This window comes from Paramormyrops kingsleyae, chromosome 5 (genome assembly GCF_048594095.1).
Source record: "Paramormyrops kingsleyae isolate MSU_618 chromosome 5, PKINGS_0.4, whole genome shotgun sequence".
NCBI classification, from domain to species: domain Eukaryota; kingdom Metazoa; phylum Chordata; class Actinopteri; order Osteoglossiformes; family Mormyridae; genus Paramormyrops; species Paramormyrops kingsleyae.
The window spans coordinates 12,767,399-12,781,458 of record NC_132801.1 but is presented as its reverse complement, the minus strand read 5'-3'; the positions used below and the strand labels follow the sequence as shown (position 1 = coordinate 12,781,458).

Genomic DNA, 14,060 nt, shown 5'->3' with positions numbered 1-14,060 from the left:
AGACCAGCTCCTGCTGCCGTCGCAGGCCACGCTGCTGGAGTGGCGGCACGCCGGGAACTCACCGGCCACTGGGTGATGTCATCGGGCCAGATGTGGGGTGCCGCTGAGGCTGGCTCCTCACAGATCCTGGAAGGCAGGAAAAAGACAATACAATAAGCAAGCTCAAGAATTCATCATGATGTAAAAAAAAACAAGGTTAAGAAAAAGTACCTCGGGTCCTGGTTACAAACAGAGCCAGACGAGCGCGTTATGTCCAAATTCTCCGCATTCCATTTTATAAAGGTGGCCAGTGTCTCCTGCATCAACATCACAGACAGAAAACATTCTATTCACACACTTCGCCTGCAGAGGGCGCACTACACTGAAAATACCAAACCCTGAGGCAAACCTCATGACGGTGATTTTTCAAGGTTTTTCCTCATAACTACAAACCTGTCAACCCACAAGGCTGGACACAGTCCTGGACTTAGTGCCCTCAGACCATGTGAGCCATTCATGGGAAATTTGTCTGTAAGATGTGTTGCGTACCGAGCAGTCTGTTCTCAGTGTCTGTACACAGCCGGAGTTGTCATTCTGCACACAGCAGCCTGATTCCCTCTCCAAGTCCTTGGCTTGCTGGATGAGCTTGGAAATCTGCTCATCCTGTCGAATGCAGGGGGAGAACTTCGCCCCGAGGTGGATGAGATCTTCCTAGGAGACAGAGGGAGCAGACTGCCAACAACAGCTAACTAAAGCACTGTCAGATGACGAGGTCAGAAGACCAGCATAAGCAAGGGGAGCAAAGGCCGACTGAGGACATGGGGCTGCTGTCGGCAACCAGCAGGTACGAGCGCAGTCACTCACTGAGCTGGGCCCGATCCAGAAGTTCTCCTGCTGGGTATATTTCACGCTCTCGTAGACACCCTTGTTTCGGAGCACCTGAGAGAGGCCACAGCGATGGTGACTCAGCACAGGAGATGCAGGTCATTCGGAAATACAACAATGTAATGGCAAAGGTGCTGAACAGGTTATAAACCACAGCAAACTGTTGGGTACCAAAACCACAACCCATGAGCTTTCCGTGAGACGGTATGGCTCTGCTGGTTAGCACATTCTGATCCCGGGGCCGGCAGAGCGATGGCGCCATTGAGCTATGTGTTTCTAAGAAGCATTTCCTGTAAACCACCCCGGTGACTATTCTCAGCCAATCGGATAAGAGCACACTATGCCCGTTGTACCTCAATTGGCCACTTGGGGGTGAGGGGAACTCACCAGCTGAGTGGTCGAATGCTGGGCGAAGCCGACGGGGGCGAAGCCGTAGGTGCCGACGGCCAGGAGGGTGATGACGACGTGCACGCACGTGATCCAGTAGGTGAAGTATGGCCTGTTTGAGGCGGGAAGAGCCAGGGACACGGTGATGAACCGGCTCCGTAAGCGTGTGAGAGACCCAGCAGCTGCAGCCCGCCCACCTGTGACTGTGGAAGTCGTCCAGCTGCTTCTGCACCTGGCTGCTGATGCTGCGCCGGTAATGCCGGTTCAGCCACTTGCCCACCACACCCATGCCGTACTGCCGCTTGTGCCGGTCGAAGGCGAAGTGCTTGACACGTGATGCGATGCGCTGGCCACGCTGGGGGCGGGGCTCTCCGGGCAGCCGCGGGCCCAGGTCCTTCTTGATCGACAGGGGCCTGGGGGAGACGCAAAGGTGAGGGGCAAGGGATACGCCAGGCACAATGAGGTCAGCGGGGCGGGGACTCACAATTTTACAGAAGGCTCCGCCTCCTTGAGTGCTGGTTCCTCGAAGTGTGGCTGCTGGTGGCTGCTGCAGGTTGCCGACAGAGGCGGGGACTCGAACACATCATCGGGTATGGAGTACGCCTCGTAATGGGCGTCGACCTGCTTCCCCAAGGGGGGGGATTAGGGAAGGGAAACAGGTTACAGAAGGCAGCTGTACTCCACACACGACTCCCTGACAGTCTAAAGCTCATGGAAGTCACAGAAGGAACACCTGATCTCTTCACATGATCAGTAGATACTGGGTGCAGCGTAAAAATAGCCAGCTGACATCTGTGTGGCTGGCAGAGATTAAAGCTATGGGGTCAGGAAGGGGTGGAGTCCAGTGTGGGCGTGGCCAGTGGGGGCGCTTGCCTTGCTGAAGAACACGGAGTCTGAGGTATCGGCCGTGTCCACGGTGTCCTCTTCCAGCCAGCTGTGCTGGGCGAAGCTGCGGCGGGGGATGGTGCGGCCGGCCTGGGAGCTCAGCATCACGGGGCGACCCTGCGGTGAGTGGCAAGGCTGTCAGTCCTGTGGCCCCAGGAGGCCGCGTGGCTGCCGGAAAGGGACCCACCTTGAGAAGGTTGGAGGCGGCGCGGATGCTCATACGGGCCACGGATTCCCGTTTGCGGCGCGGCATGCGGGCGTAGCCGGAGCGCTGGCTGGAGAAGGAGCAGAGCGAGCTCATGCCCGGGGTCAGCGGTATGGGGGTCATGTGAGGCGTCCGCGGCCGGTCCGGCTCATCGGGGTAGCGGAAAGGCCGACCCCGGGCCAGAGGGTCCACTATCTTAAAGGGGCCATGGAACATAAGAGACATCACTCTCCATATACGAGTTCTGCCTACCTGAGTTCATAACCCATTCAAGTTATTCCCACCCTCCATCCATCCATCCATCCATCCATCTAGGCCCCCCAGGATGCCCCCCCCCCCCGCCCCACACACACCTTGGGCATTCTGTAGGCCCCCGGCGACTCCAGGCCCTGGTCCAGGCTGGGTGCCTCCTGCTCGCGGTACTGCGCCTTCAGTCTGCCGTACCGCTGGCTGCAGTGCTGCATGCTCTTGCGCCGCCACTGCATGTGCTTGCTCTCGCAGTCGTCCCCGACACCGAACCACTGCGCCGTGCCCCTGCAAGGTCACCCCCCCCCCATCCCGGGACATGTCAGCAACTCTGCACACACATCACTCACCCTATACGAGTTCTGCCTACCTAAAGCTTTCCAGTTTCTGTCCTAATTTTGTTCTGCTGATCTCCAGTGATGAAATACCCTGGAGATGATCCATCTCCCAGGGCAGCTCACACATCCCCGTTAGAGACAGTCTGTGAGATCTGGGTCAAGGGTCTGGGGGATCAGCACTGAGAGGCCCCGACGCAGCAGGCGGTGCCACCCAGCCCCCCCCCATTCCACCCCACCCCTCAGAAATCCAATATCAGTCATTATCAGCTGTCCGCAGGGCTCATTTCAACTCATTTGATGGCTGAAATGACTGTACAGTTAAAATGCTCTTAAAAACAGAGCGACAAGGTACCCTTCACACACAAACACACGCAATTTAAGCAATCATTCCAGTGTCACTGCATATTATATTACTTATAAAAGCTTGGGGAAAAATCAGCTGGAGAAGTGGTATTCAGTGTATATTAATTAGGTGTCCTTAGCTGTAAATATCTCATCAGCATCTCTCCAAGGGGAAGAGCAGCTGCTCACCTGCGGATGCTCTGGGAGAGGGAGGTCTGCCTCTCAAAGGCCGGCCTCCTGCCCCCCACCACCGTGCCATCTTCAGACTGGACACCCAGGTCAGAGCTCAAGGGCTAGACAGAGGAGAAAAAAAAAACCTTCAGTGACACAAACAAGGCCAGTTGATGGTGAGAAACCAAGAAGAATGGTAGGAAACAAGGCCAAGGCCAATCAAACAGCCCGGGGTACTTTTTGCCCACATAGAAGGAATTCAGACCTCGGCATTGTTACCTGGTGATTCTAGCAGACTGTGGCATAATACTTATGTCCACATGCGAGTTCGCCGAGTTGGTTACAAATAATGGCAGTTTGGGACCATTTTGGAGAAAAAGCAGATGAGACCTAGACTCTCAGTTGGCTGTTATGCCAAACTCCAATATGTTGGAAGAAAGACATCCAACATGCTGATTCATCGGAGACAAACCCATCCGAGTGTGCGGCACTGGAGCAAAGCAGAAAGTTTCCTAGTGGCATGTAAGGCACTTCGGTCAGGAAATTCAGACCAGGCTACACATTAAATACATCTATAGATGTATTTAATCGATGCATTGCTATATGTAACCATACTCGGTAGAAGAGAACACATGATTTAGATGGGATTTAATTCACTATGACTTATAATGTTATATTTTGGATTGTAAAAATAAATGTTGAATAAATTAAAGTGTACAAATAAGCATCTCCTAGGACACACTGTATTTGGTTTACAGCTGCTCCTAATGGCGTTTGCAGTTTTCATGATATATAATTTCATAACAAATTCAATTTTTCCTGCTAACCCAAAATTACACCGAACTGTGACGCCAAAACCGAGGTTTGTACTGAACCATGGATTTTGTACACCGTTACATCCCTAGCTCAGACACATCAGTAAACTGAACCCAAGTGCCCCCCACTGGATGGATTACACATTAAAGCCATACAGGATCAGCGAGGTGGAGTTGGGAGGCAGTTTGCTCCTGGTCAGGTGCAGAGCCTTCACACCGTTGTCGAGCCAGTGGGTCCAGCCACTTTGGTTTTTGTTTTTCAGTTAGAGCTTAAGGATCTTGTCCATAATGCACTTCATACCCTGCTGAACCTCAACACTGCAACCCAACAAGTCGTATGCAATTTTGAAACTTTCAAAATACCCCAATCAATATTTAAATGAACAAACAAAAAAAACAATAAAAAAAAAAAAAAAAAAAAAAAACGATTGGGGGGGGGACTTTAAACAGCAGCATGTTTGTTGATTTAGCCTCAAGTCAGCCAAACAACCGTGTTAAAATTAAGGGTTAAATTCTAAAGGTCAGTTTGAATGACATTTAATACAATGCATTCAGGCAAACAAAATGTCTTACTGCTTCGAGCCAGGAGGTGGTGCCCTCTCTCAGAGTAGCGCCCAGCTGTGACATTTGGTGGCTCTTGACCGCTCTTACACAAGGAGGTGTGTGATGTCACCTTATTCCATCCTTAATCAGGATGAGTACGTTGAGGAGGCAGCTGGCACTAGAAACTACCCAACTCACTGAAGGTTAACCTCACTGTGTCATGGAAAAACAGAGCTAACTGCTGAAGATCTCTTGTTTTGTTTGTAGTCACTAGGCATAAAGGAGGATACGATGGTTGGTTAGTCTGATCCAGCTCATTACTGGGGCTGCAAGACATGCATATGGCGCATGCGCAATAATCACCAGGGCTTTAGATGACGACCGAAACATTTGTCCGGATGCTGACTTTTTGGTACTATATGGAAGTTTACTTATGCCCACAATTTGCTAAGCAGATAAGTAATGCACCTATATCATTAGTAATCATTAGTTTGTTGTCCCTTTCTTCACGGCCAAGTCAGTGCTTATCGGTTCCATGATTTACCAAAGAAGTGGCATGTACCGAATTTAATACGGCGAATTTATACGGATTATTAACTTATGGACATCACAACATCCATCTTATTAATATTTTAGGCACATGACTAGATTTGGTTACCAAATAGGGTATATCGAAATTGCATTGTGCATAATCACCAGAGCTTTAGATGACAATGGAAACATTTGGCCAAGCGGCAGCTTTTCGGTGCTATATGGACGTTTATTTACGCCCACAAAGGAAATAAGGTGTCAAATATACTGCTGCAGGAGTGGCCTGGCAGGCCTGACACAGGTAAAGTAAACAGAATCTACGCTGTAGCCTGATGCCTGTAGTGCGTTTCTGGGGAGGTACGCCTCAGGCTAGGGTACGCAGCTCCCTATAGCATTGGTTCAACATAGAAGTATGAATCAGCCTTAAGGGACACTATAAAATAGCCTTAGCACACTTGTCCACTGCACCAGATGCCATACTCTTGGTACTTCAAAAAGTATGGTACTACTTATATTGATTTTACCTATAAAAACTTCTACTGATGCTAAATGACATCATCACAGCACAAAGTGGGGGTATTTTGTACTGAATTTAAAAAATGGCCATAGAATAGGGCCGGATGATGCGTGATATTACTACCAACATCACATGTTATGCATATGCAATTCTCACATCGCTATGACCATGATAGTCGCTATGACCATTGGGTTGAGATCAGGCTTTTTCTTACTGTCCAAAGTACAGGCAGGGATTTAAGTTTTGGAAAACATTTTTAACCCGTCATAGGAAACAAAACATAACAAGCTTTGCAATTTTAATGTTCCTTTGCGAGATTATCTAGTATATGTTTTTTAAAGTTTACCGTTGCTGCTTTTGCATGAGCTCAGCTTGTGCTCTCTGAGCCAATCATAATCATATTCATCCTTGCTGTTCAAGTCATTCCTAGATTTATTTAAAAATAAATTTCTCAGAAATCAATTTACTTTTTCGTGTTATATCGTAGTATTTATTGCAAAAAATACTGACATTTGAAAATGTTCCAATATCATGCAGCCCTATTATAGAAAACCCTTTTTATCAAGTCATACATCACTGAATCTGTTACTCTGACCAGATCACCATTAAAGCTCTTAATTTGTCCATGCATCAGTTATTATAGCTTTATTTTTACTTTATTGATTTTTGAATCCATAACTATGCTTTTTCTAGATGATTGACTTAGAATGTATTTTGTGTTCGTGAGGCGGTTTATTTGGGGAACCAGATTGACAATAAACACATTTGGAAGTTCAGCCCCAAAAGTACCGAAAAAGTACCCCAGCTGGATTTGTACTTTTGGTCGTGGTGTCTGACCGCAAATCAATGGGAAAGGGAAATTACCAAGGACTTGGTGCAGTGGAAAAGCAGCCCTATTCTAGCCCCTGACCATTAGCTCTCCCAGCGAGCACAGTGAGGACACGTGGGAAACACTATTGGGTGGTGTACTATGGAGATATGGCCAAGATGGCGTGCTGGGGTCGGAGGAGTCGTGAGCAGATGGCACAGCACACCTGGCAGGCAGAGTCGGCCCCGTGGTTGACATCCGGAGGTGGGATGGCGATCTTCAGGCTGGGTGGTTTCTTGCTCTGCAGACGGGTGTTAGAGTGGCTGTACCCATGTGATGCCATCCTGCAGCACCCACCGTCTGCTGAAGAGAGAGAGCAGTCTCAGTGGAATTTATGCCACTTAAGCCATAATCACTCGTGTTTCATTATAAAAAGGACGGCAAATGCTTAAAATTGCCAGTGACTTTTCTAACACTATGGAAAGGTACTCATCCTTGATATCTTCAAACTTTCAGAGGGTGAAAATCTACTCTCTGCTTACAGTAAAACACAAACAAAATCAGAGGCAACCGCTCAAAGGAAATATGCTGAAACAATGCGCTGAAAATCTGTAGAAATACAGAAAAGTGAGGTATTGCTAAAAGGCATCTAAAAGGCCTTCGATACACACTTCTTTGAGGTTCTCATGAGGCAGGAAATGAAACAGTTTATGTTCTTCCAAACACACTGTGCAAAACCTTGTTCTCTCTAGAAGTCTAACAGATAACACAATATAACTACATGACGCTCCACAAAAATATCAAAGAATTATTAATGGGCTGCAAAACAGAGAATAAAATAACAGTTCTAAAGCCCATTTGTAAGGGTGCACATCAGACATTGTTCCTAAAAATCTAATTTTACTATTAAGGAGTGCGAGTTTCTTTTGTAATGTACTAATGAAAAATAATGTGTGGCATATTGTGTACTTATAGGCAGATATTTAAAGTCATGTGAGTCATGTAACTCATCCAAATAAAGAAATAAGTAAAATCAACATAACTATAATAAATCCAAAATGATGCAGGGGAAAAATATTTCCATCATGCTGTATTTGTTCTTCATGTTCAATCTAACATAAGTAGAGATGCGCTGATTATCAGCCAACTAATCGGTAACAATTGTAACCATCAGCCAATGGTTAAAAATGAGCCGATATAATAATACTGACTGACTTTACTTATTCCTGGGAAAGTCAATTTGAATGCAGCCCACGGTTAATCACCCATCCGCCTCATGTGCTTTGGGTTTGAGGAAACCGAATACTCCTCTCATTATTACAGCCACATCAATTATGGAGCCATTTTGGATTTTTGCGGTTAAACATCCATCAGAGTCACTGAGGAGGGACCAGTGACAGCTGCATGACTCAGACGGACGCTTTACCGAACCATACACCTTCACAACTTCAGAAAATGGGGGAAAAGCCTGGTAAGTGTTAGGCAAATTCTGCACAGATTATAATATAAGTGTTCCGTCAGCGTACAGCTTATAACCCAGAAGTGGCATAAACATGGCCCATGGATCCAGTACTGCTCGGTAGAACAGCAACGCCTTAGCATCAATGCTACCGCGAAGAGCGTGCTCAACATCACACCTGCAAACAGACACCCGGCGTTACCACATCCAAACGGAACATTTACCTTTATTTAGCAAACGCTGTCATCCAAAGTGAGGCACATAACACGTTACAAACACACAGCTGTCATGCTTGGAAAGTGCTGTTGCGACAATAATATACCTTCAAGACTTTAAAGTCAACATTATAAAAAAGACAAATTCTTTCTGGCAAAACTAAGTAGCTAGCATCTGTGTCAGAAGTGGGCAGTGGGACTGTAATCGCTGTCACCTCACTGCAAACGTTTGCAATAAAACCACAAATGGAATCAGCCTACCTAATCTTCTGTCTACAAGCTCTAATGATTCATTAGATCGTTCCCAGGTACGTCTCTACCAGTTGAGTAGCTTGAGTCATAACTGCCCAACTTTTTAAGCTAACAAATAAAACAGGCAGAACGGTTCTCCTGCTCCAGGATCCATTAAGCACTCTAGGTTTCCCAGCTATCATCAAAGCTGTTACAGATCAATGAGAGGTCTTCCTTACAGCTTTTGAAATGCCCGACCTGGGGAAAGATGACACCAGCAAAGTCAAAGTCCATCTGCCTGGCGGAAAATAAGTCATTGGTGAGGGTGGGGGGCAGCAATATTCTCCAGAGGGACTTCCATATAATAGAATTTCAGGGGCTCTTACGAGTTCACAGCCTAATGGAGTCACAAGTATGGAAATATAAATGACCATCTTAGCCACAGTCTAACCAATATGCATTATTCTTCAGGGTTTACGTGATAACTTTCCTGTAATGGAATACAGAAAAACCAACCTCAAATTCAAAATGTCTTCTTATACAGCCACCTATTAGCTACCAGAAAATGGCAGTCATATTATCCAAATATGGTTGATCTTTGAGTTACTAGTTCATGGTCTGAAAAAGAAAATTCTTACCAAATTGGTCAAAACAAAAAAAAATACCCTATATTGTCATTAGGTATATTAAATGATTAGCATGACCAATAGCTTAAAAAATAAGCTATTGGGAAAGTCTGAAAATGGCGTAATAGTTGCAATGCAATGGTTGGATTTTTCACAGGAACTTGGGTGCCTGCATTCATTATAACCAAATCGAAGGGATTTTTAACAGTTCTGAGAACATGGTGGGGTTTCCCACATCACCGTCAGCAGATAAAAGACTGTGTTCAAGGAGTAGACTAGACTTATTCCTGCTTTATTCTACATGCTAACCGGCAAGCAGAACAGTAAAAAGCAGAAATCCACCAATATTAAAATCTTTTACCATTTCCGGTTTGTCAAATTATCTAAATCACCATGGTGATTGTGCTGGCCTTGACATTTACCCATGACACTGATCCCAGATTCCGATATTATATTTTTAACGATCGTCTGCAAAAGGGGGCCTTAACCTCATTTCACTGGCAAGCATAATGAAAACATTGAGACGTGTCACTGTTCTTATCCGTACACTGGAATTCCACTGGAAGGTGGAAGAGCCACATCCAAGCCTGTTATTTGCTGCCACCATGTGTCCTGAGAAGGCCCGTCACACACCTTTCCCATTATAGTAAATCCCACAGTCTGCCACCTTTTAGACACGCTTTTTAACCAATCATATTGCAGTGATCCTTTCGCTATATGGCTGTAACTTGCTGGTTAGAGAAAAGCATGCTAGGAATATAAAGGATAACATTCATTAGCGCAGGTACACATATCAGACACTTATTTTCATGTTTTGCTGTATTTCTCTTGTCTCTCTGATGCTTGTAGCAGTGCAATACATGTAAATAGTTGTTTTTATGGGGGTAAAGGTTAAACACGCTGTTGGTAAATGTGCTAGCAGGGCAGTAGAGCTTGGTAAGTCTCCCAGAGTGTGTTTTACCAATAAAGTTGCGTTAAGCTGTACTGAGTTTTCAGTGCCATTGAAATCGGTGAATGTTACAATATTATTAACTTGCTGACACCTGAAACACCACACAAAGCAGCTTATCCTCTTCATGCCGAGTTCACGATATTAACTTGACACACCCAAAGCCCTAAGACTGTCTGCTCCTGTTGAGGCAAGCTCTCCATTATCCTCACAGCAATGAGTTTACACATCACAGACTGTGGACATGACACCCTTCAAAGCAGACACTCGTCTTTCAGGACAGAAGAAACCGACCAAATCAGGCTTCTTTCGATAGGCTGGTAATGCACTACCCAGGTACGTTATACAATAGAAGAGCCATTCTTTACTCCTGCATCCAGCCGGGAATGGTAGGAATGTAGTTTTCTAGGTTTTGGCATCTTACTCGCTTAGACGTTCACTGATATGCTCGATATGTGCTGGGCATCTGCTTCTGCAGAAGTGACTTCTCCTCATAATGTGAAGACAGCAAGCAAGACCAAGAAGCCAGACAGTGACACTGCCTGCCATCCATCCATCCATCCATCCACCAATCCACCAATCCATCTTTCAAATGTTCACCCTGGTCAGGGTTCTGGGTGCCTGCAGCCCGGCCCAGGCTGCACAGGGCTAAGGTGCAGCCTGGACAGGATACCAGCTGTGACACTGCTGATATGAATAATTGAGCATTGTAATAATTCTCATCAGAGAATGGAGACCTTTATATCCGATTGTTGGACCAAAAAAAGCTATTAATACTGTGGTTTAAAACAAGCAGAACACACTCAACAGGGCCTCATTTACTGAAAATGTACATAGTCTTTAATTCTAAAGATTTAATTCTAAAACAGGAGAAGTAAGCATTTTGATTATTCATATCTAATAAATTTCTTGCTTAGGGCCCACAGAAGAGGAAGAGGAGACAAGTTTCAGTGCAGTGTCTGTAGTGTTAGGTTCCTGTTAGTGTGAGAAGCTTGGTGTATATTAGGATAAAAAAAAGAAGATATAAAACGATTTGATAGACCAAAGGAAGCATTTAGGTGGCACTATACCTAAATGTTCTTAAGACAAAATAACTTTACACCATTATAAATTTGAGAATCAAAAACAAAAACCCAGTGGGGTCTGCATTTATTTTTTTGCTACACTAATGAATGCCCTGTAAAGTTATATACAGTTATTAATGTCACTAACTGGTATTCAAAATTAGAACCCCCCCCCCCCCCCCCGGCGCAATGGTTTAAAGTCTCCTGAAGTCCTGCATAGGATAAGCGGTTAAAGAAAATGGATGGAAGGATGGATGGATGGATGAAGCTCCCTTTTGTAAATAAATTTACCAGTGCATTAACTGGAAAGTTTTGTCTCTTATTTGATCACAATGAAACAAAATGGAGTGAACAAAAAGGTAACCCTTGTGTACGCCATGGCCCTTAAAATTCAGCATACAACAGGGCGTCACTAGTTCAGCAATGACAACTGTTCAGTTACCCATTTCCTGTTTCTTTAACCAGTACTGCAGAAGCCGTTCTTTTACATAATTCCATCTCAATTTAGCTATTCCCCCATGCATTTTACATTATCAAAGACACTGCTGACCCATAACCACACGACTGAATACACAGCCAACGGATGTGTAGTCAATAAAAATAGAAACAGGCTACTATTGCATGATTTCCTTTAGGTGTTGCTTCATAAACCAAGTCATGCAATTTCTGCAGTTTTCCTTCCCTTTTATCTAAATGCAAAATGTATTAAACAAGAAAAGAAAATGCAGACTGTCTTTGCAGGATGAATGCGTGATGAAACTTAGAGGGGAAATAGGAGAAAAAGAACATGCAAGAGAACAAACATGTCCAAACAATGACATTTGCAAGTTGTGTGTATATTAAGTATATATATTTAAGGCTCTTCAGAGCTACTTCTTAAAGCCATAGTCATATTAAGAAGACTTAGAAGTTCACTCAGTACTTGACACATCTCACAATACTCATTCATACACTGCACTTTACCTCGTGTCTATTCAAGCACACCTGCAGCCAGCTGATTGGCCAAACAGCATCACAGCAACGTCTAAACAGGAACTGAACTTGCCCAGGGCCACAGCAGGAGATCACTGGAAGGCGTTTCTTTCAGCCGCCGTGCAAAAGTCATTACTACAAAGCATGCATTTGCATATGGGTAGGCAAGAGGACAAAAATGACCAATGGGGAATTTGAAATGCAGCTCAGTGCATGTTTGGGCTTGTATCAAACACCACCCCCCACCCCCGTGCATTTAGTACAAGTTTGTTGCTTGTGATCCAGGTTAATACTAACACTATATACTCTTTTGGTTTAGCTGTCAAATTCTTTTGCCATTCTCTTTCCAAGTGTAACAAAAAAAAACAACTTTATGTGAAAGAGATCTGAGAGCATTTATGAGTAGTTAATAATCCCAAATAATTAAATAAAGAACCTTGACATATGGAGCTGTGTTAGCGCAGTAAAGCCAACAGGCATGTTGGGACATGGCGCGTGGAGACGTACGAGCGGGAAATGTTTGAGCCAAAGAACAGGGCAGCAAGCAAGCACAGCCTCTAATGGGTGAATCATCTTACTGTTTATCAAAAGCCTAACATGGTCATTGTATTAAATGTTTGTATTTGTGTCACCAATATTATGAAAGATTGATTGGTGAGGCATAGTTACTGAGAAATTATAATCACTAATCACGATTATGAGGTTGAAGACGACATAAAACCTAGGTTTTCACACTTCTATTCTAAGCGAGAAGAGCAATTATGGCCCAATTTACTTAATTTCATTCTGTTAACTGCTCACAAGTTCTGGTAGAATGAATTATTGCTGGACTGTCAGGTCCTGAATTTGATATTTCTGCTTTGGATTCAGCAACACATTAAATGCCTTCAAAACTAATGTTTGGCTGCACAGACCAGCACTCGGGCGTACGATGTGTTTGCCGTACGCGCCCTCGGCCCCTGTTACTTTTAAGGGAAAGGCCCAGACGCCAGCTGTGTGCGGCACCCCTTCTACAGTTTCTTCTTCCTCTAGGTTTTTACGCAGGTGTTTCTGTGGCCTAACAGAAAAAAATCCAGCTGCTGGCACCCAAGAATGGCAACAATTGTTTTTATCATGGAAACATGATAATAAATTAGTACTTTCAGTCAGAGCCTCGTTATAGAAAAAAGGAAATGACAGATATAGCACTCACAGTGGGTGGCATTACCAGATGCTGTCAAGCACTTTGTTGGTTACTATTGAAGACCAATAAAGCTATACAGTCATAAAGGTATAGGTCACAGTTATCAGTCACACAGTGACAGTTGATAGGATAAAACACTATTTTAAACGTGACCTTCCCACAGCTACAAAGATCAGCATAAGGACAAGTCAAAACATATCAAGCAGATATATATTATACACACACACACCACATATACATATATATCCATGTGACTTAGAGGAGGCCAAGAGATCTTTTGCTTTGAAAACCACTATAAATGGGCAGGAGGCAAACATATATACTGTATATATATGTATGTATGTTTGCCTCCTGCCCATTTATACAGTCAATGTAAATAGAAATACGACTGAACCACCCAGTCATTTTACACCATTGGATAGCAGGTATACTGCAATGTCTCAAACCATTGAAATAGCAGCAATTTTGAATTTGTGCTCATCTAGAAACGCGAGATCAAGATATTTTACATATTAAAGAAATATGCGTGTTTTTTGGGGAAAACCTTTCATGGCGAGAGTGGTCTGCCAGAAAATACACTGATGAGTAAAGCACAAAGTAGGTCATACCAGCTATGGGCAACGAAATAAAGTATTGTGGTTGAAACTAATTTCCACCACGATGGTAAACACAGCACGAGTTGAAAGTGAAAGACGTCGCAGGAAAAATT

The 14,060-nt window shown here is 44.6% G+C and overlaps 1 protein-coding gene across 4 annotated transcripts in view; it reads right to left on the bottom strand.

The window, feature by feature from the left end:
* LOC111848177 (inactive rhomboid protein 2) overlaps positions 1-14,060 on the bottom strand; it is a 29,100-nt gene that overhangs the window by 13,387 nt on the left and 1,653 nt on the right. Inside the window, exons 1-13 of one of the 4 annotated variants that reach the window (XM_023819996.2) lie at positions 12,160-12,280; positions 6,879-7,015; positions 3,457-3,560; positions 2,695-2,875; positions 2,324-2,536; positions 2,125-2,253; positions 1,736-1,872; positions 1,449-1,664; positions 1,252-1,363; positions 844-918; positions 529-690; positions 211-296; positions 63-126 (exon numbers count right to left, since the gene is read on the bottom strand). In XM_023819996.2, the coding sequence (XP_023675764.1) occupies positions 63-126; positions 211-296; positions 529-690; positions 844-918; positions 1,252-1,363; positions 1,449-1,664; positions 1,736-1,872; positions 2,125-2,253; positions 2,324-2,536; positions 2,695-2,875; positions 3,457-3,560; positions 6,879-6,995 (1,596 nt within the window). In that variant the 5' untranslated portion in view covers positions 6,996-7,015; positions 12,160-12,280. Of the gene's footprint in view, positions 1-62; positions 127-210; positions 297-528; positions 691-843; positions 919-1,251; positions 1,364-1,448; positions 1,665-1,735; positions 1,873-2,124; positions 2,254-2,323; positions 2,537-2,694; positions 2,876-3,456; positions 3,561-6,878; positions 7,016-12,159; positions 12,281-14,060 lie in introns of those variants that run through there. The other 3 variants (XM_023820005.2, XM_023819989.2, XM_023819983.2) reach the window with 3 other exon arrangements.